Below are 5,000 nucleotides of genomic sequence, written 5' to 3' on the forward strand. Positions count from 1 at the left end.
GAGAGAAAAAAGAAAAAAATAAGAACAAATGAATGAAAGAAAGAAAAAAAGGAAGAAAAATGAGAGAGAATATGGGGAAAAAATGTATTGCTTCAGGATAACTATTGTATTCTGACGTAATTACTCTCTCTCTCTCTCTCTCTCTCCTTCCCTTTCAGTAAAATTAAAAAATTACAACGATGGAAGAAAATATAAAAAAATGTCTTCTTACAATGTAATATTTTTTTCTTCTGTACTCTGAGTGAAATAATTTGGAGCGTGAGGCGGAGTTATGGGAAGGAGGAGACGGAGTGAAGGGAGATGGTGGTGGTGGTAGTAGTAGTAGTAGTAGTAGTAGTAGTAGTAGTAGTAGTAGTAGTAGTAGTAGAAGTAGTAGTAGTAGTCGTAGTAGAGAGAGAGAGAGAGAGAGAGAGAGAGAGAGAGAGAGAGAGAGAGAGAGAGAGAGAGAGAGAGAAAGGAATAAGTTTAGTAAGAAAAGGAGGAGGAGGAGAAGAAAGAGGAGGAGGAGGAGGAAGACGAGTTGTTGTTGGTGTATTTATTTATTTTTTTGGTATTTTTTGGCATTTTTTCACTTTTTTTATTTTTGGTATTTTTTGGCACATTTTTCACTTTTCTGGTATTTTTTGGTATTTTTGTCATAATTTTCACTTTGGTATTTTCTGGTATTCTTTGGTATTTTTTGGTACGATTTTCTGTTTTGGGGCCCAATCTTAACTTTTTTGGCACAATTTTAACTTTTCTTCACGTAGATCTATTTTTTTGTTTTCCTATTTTCATCAATTTTCAAGACCCATATTATCCCTCCATCTTGCGCTCCTATTTTCTCTTCTCCTCTCCTCCTCCTCTTTCTCGTCCTCTTCCTCTTTTAAAATCTTCAAAATGAGGTCCAATTCGGGGAAGGAGGAGGAGGAAGAGGAGGAGGAGGAGGAGGAGGAGAAAGGAGAAAGATAAGTACGTGGAAGACCGCATACGAGGAAGAAAGGAGGAGGAGGAGGAGGAGGAAGAAAAATGAAGTGTATGAGGAAAATAAGTCAAATGAAGACAAAAATAATGATGATGATGATGAGGAGGAGGAGGAAGAGGAGGAGGAAGAAGAGGAGGAGGAGGAGGAGGAGTATTCCCCGCGAGTCCGTATACTCTCTCGCTTCCACCTCGCTCGTCAACTCATTTCAAGGGTCGCAAAAGGACATTAATCGGGGTCTAATGAGTGTTTTCTTACGTTCATGGTACAGAGGAAAGGTCAAACTACCACCAGGGTCATAAAAGTACCTCTGGAAACGCCCCAAACTCCTACGAAAGTCCTGTTCAATCTGAGTGTGTGAGGGGTGAAGCGGTTTCCTCAGTCGCTTCCATCACGCTCGTCACCTCATTCCAAGGGTCGAAAAGGGACATTAATCGGGGTCTAATGAGTGTTTTCTTACGTTCATGGTACAGAGGAAGGGTCAAACTATTACCAGGGTCATTAAAGTACCTCTGGAAACGCCCCAAACTCCTACGAAAGTCCTGTTAAATCGAGTGGTATTCTACGACACTTCAGCCTCTCACTAACGTCAACTCTTTCCAAGGCCGCAAAAACACATTAATCGGGTTCTTATGAGTGGGTTCTTACGTTCATGGTACAGAGGAAGGGTCAAACTATTACCAGGGTCATTAAAGTACCTCTGGAAACGCCCCAAACTCCTACGAATGTCCTGTTAAATCTGAGTGTGTGAGGGGTGAAGCGGTTTCCTCAGTCGCTTCCATCACGCTCGTCACCTCATTCCAAGGGTCGAAAAGGGACATTAATCGGGGTCTAATGAGTGTTTTCTTACGTTCATGGTACAGAAGAAGGGTCAAACTACCACCAGGGTCATTAAAGTATCTCTGGAAACGCCCCAAACTCCTACGAAAGTCCTGTTCAATCTGAGTGTGTGAGCGGTGAAGCGGTATTCTGCGTCGCCTTCCTGCCGGTCACTCACGTCAGCTATCTCCAAGGGTCGAAAAGGGACATTAATCGGGTTCTTATGAGTGTTTTCTTACGTTCATGGTACAGAGGAAAGGTCAAACTACCACAAGGGTCATGAAAGTACCCCTGGAAACGCCCATAACGCCCGTGAAAGTCTTGTAAAGTGTGTGTGTGTGGGTGTTAGCGGCGAGGCGGCGAAGCGCTTGAGAGAGTAGGTCCCGGGGCGTAGAAAATGGCGGCCGGGAGGAGAAATTTACTAGACTCCGGCCCGCTTTTCGGTCTTGCCGGCCCTTAACTCCTCACACTTCCCGGCCCAACACGATGCAGCAAAATCCTTAACATTAGATTAGAAGAAATTCCTCATCCTCTTCTTGTGGCCGGTCAGAAGCTGGCCCGAAGCTCGCTGGCCGTCAACAGCGCCGCAGGAAGGTGGTTGCTACGCGGCCGTTGCTCGAATCAGCGTTCACCCTCACCTGTGTGTTTCGTTCACCCCTCTCCCCCGCCTCATGCAGGGCCTAATAACCGCTGTTCTGCATATTAATCATGTTGTTATGTGTGTTGTAGTGTGCGTGGGTGCTTGTTTTGGGTGTCCGGGGCTCCTGTGTGCTGCCCGGCGTGACCTCAACGGGGGAGTCTTGGGAAGCGTGATGGTCCCAGCGAGGGCCTTGTGGAACGACCCCCGCCTCGCCTTCTCTCCCCCTCCTCCCGCCGAGCGTACAAGCCGTAAGTCTCAAACACACCCACAGACAGTATTTCCCGTCCCTGTATCGCTGTTTCCTGGGCGTTGTGGTGTACCTCTGAGCATTCCTGTATCTGTAAGCAAGTGTTCTGTGGTATGTGAAGGCAAGATAGAGAGACAGAGAGTGAGATATGAGTCTTAACATAGGCAGACAGCGAGCCCCGACGTTGAACCTCAAGCAGCCACCCGCCTTGCCCGACACCGCCCTCCCTCGCTCACTCACCCACGCCCTAATGACACCAGACTATAAGAGCGAATATACAAGTCTTCCTATGAGCGTAAGGGCGTAACCAGCTTCACACACACACACACACACACACACACACACACGGTACGGTTCAAACACCAGCTGATATGATTTCCACTCCTTATATGACAGTTCTATAGGTGTTTTTGTGTAGCCCCGAGCCCTTCTGCATGTGTAAGCAGATGTTCTATAGGGAAGGGGGGCGAGGAAGAGGGACAGAGGTTGATGTATGGGTTGGGACATGCAATATACGATAAGAGAATTAGGTTGACACGGGTAAGATTAGAAGTTTTGGAGAGATTCATAACTATAACTCTCTCTCTCTCTCTCTCTCTCTCTCTCTCTCTCTCTCTCTCTCTCTCTCTCTCTCTCTCTCGTAAATGTTAGAAGCGTGCATTACGGAGGAGGAGGAGGAGGAGGAGGTGAGGAAAGGAAAGAAGGAGGGAGGAGACGTGACGAAGGGAAAATATTGTACAGGAAGAAAGAAGGAAGGAAGGAAGGAAGGAGGAGGAGGAGGAGAGGAAAGGAAAGAGGGAGGGAGGAGACGTGACGAAGGGAAAATATTGTACAAGAAGGAAGGAAGGAAGGAAGGAAGGAAGGAAGAGAAGGAGGAGGAGGAGGAGGAGAGATTTGTGTCTTGGTGAGACGGAAAATTTTCTCTCAAATCATGTTTTAAAAGAGCTTGGGACGATGAAAAGGCTAATATTTTCATTGAATTTTCTCTCTCTCTCTCTCTCTCTCTCTCTCTCTCTCTCTCTCTCTCTCTCTCACAAACAAAACAATAGGAATAGGCTAAGGAATTAAATGGATTACAATATCACAGCACATTCTCTCTCTCTCTCTCTCTCTCTCTCTCTCTCTCTCTCTCTCTCTCCCACCTCTCCAGGCTGACGGCGGTGAGGTTGAGCACGCTGGCGGTGAAGGACAGCATCATGACGTAGCTGGCGATCTTGCACGCCGCGCCGCCCGAGTCCCACAAGACCACGAAGAACGAGACAGTCTTGAGCGGGACGCAGAGCAGCAGCATGAGCAGGTCCGCCACGCTCAGCGACACCAGGAACATGTTGGTGGTGTTGCGGGACTTGCGGTCACCTGCGGGGGGGGCGGGAAGGGCGTGAGAGGGAGGGGAAGGGAGGGGAAGGGAGGGAAGAAAGAGGAAGAGGAGGAGGAGGGAGATAAAGAGACACGAAAATAAGATTGACAAGAGTAAGATTAGAAAAGTTTTACGAACATATTTATAATTATAACTCTCTCTCTCTCTCTCTCTCTCTCTCTCTCTCTCTCTCTCTCTCTCTCTCTCTCAGCATCCACCATTGAGATTTAACCTTTTCCAGCATCCACCAATGAGATTCAACCTTTCCCAGCATCCACCTATGAGATTCAACCCTTCCCAGCATCCACCAATGATATCCAACCCTTCCCAGCATCCACCAATGAGATTCAACCCTTCCCAGCATCCACCAGTGAGATTCAACCCTTCCCAGCATCCACCAATGAGATTCAACCCTTCCCAGCATCCACCAATGAGATTCAACCCTTCCCAGCATCCACCAATGAGATTCAACCCTTCCCAGCATCCACCAGTGAGATCCAACCTTTCCCAGCATCCACCAGTGAGATTCAACCCTTCCCAGCATCCACTAATAAGATCCAACCCTTCCCAGCATCCACTAGTGAGATCCAACCCTTCCCAGCATCCACCAGTGAGATTCAACCCTTCCCAGCATCCACTAGTGAGATCCAACCCTTCCCAGCATCCACCAGTGAGATTCAACCCTTCCCAGCATCCACCAATGAGATTCAACCCTTCCCAGCATCCACCAATGAGATTTAGGATGTGGGTTCTCTCTCCCTCCTCCTCCTCCTCCTCCTCCTCTTCTTACCTGCCATCAGAACAATCACAGCTACGTTCCCGAGGGCGCCAAATACTAGGGTCACCAGGTAGGTCGTCAGGTGGAGGTAGAAGTAGGGAATTACCTGTTGAAAGGGGAGAAGGTTGACAGGTGAGATAGGGGGGTGGGATGGGTGGGGGAGGTGGGGAGGGGGGGTTGAGGGGGGGGCTAAGTTTC

At 47.9% G+C, this 5,000-nt stretch overlaps 1 protein-coding gene across 1 annotated transcript in view; it reads right to left on the reverse strand.

Annotated features, from left to right (window-relative positions):
- The window catches only part of LOC126983773 (galanin receptor 2a-like), a 25,695-nt gene that overhangs the window by 8,171 nt on the left and 12,524 nt on the right, over positions 1-5,000 (reverse strand). The window contains exons 3-4 of the mRNA XM_050836861.1: positions 4,815-4,908; positions 3,810-4,023 (exon numbers count right to left, since the gene is read on the reverse strand). Of these exons, the coding sequence (XP_050692818.1) occupies positions 3,810-4,023; positions 4,815-4,908 (308 nt within the window). The remainder of the gene's footprint in view (positions 1-3,809; positions 4,024-4,814; positions 4,909-5,000) is intronic.

Source organism: Eriocheir sinensis, chromosome 54 (genome assembly GCF_024679095.1).
Source record: "Eriocheir sinensis breed Jianghai 21 chromosome 54, ASM2467909v1, whole genome shotgun sequence".
Classification (NCBI taxonomy): domain Eukaryota; kingdom Metazoa; phylum Arthropoda; class Malacostraca; order Decapoda; family Varunidae; genus Eriocheir; species Eriocheir sinensis.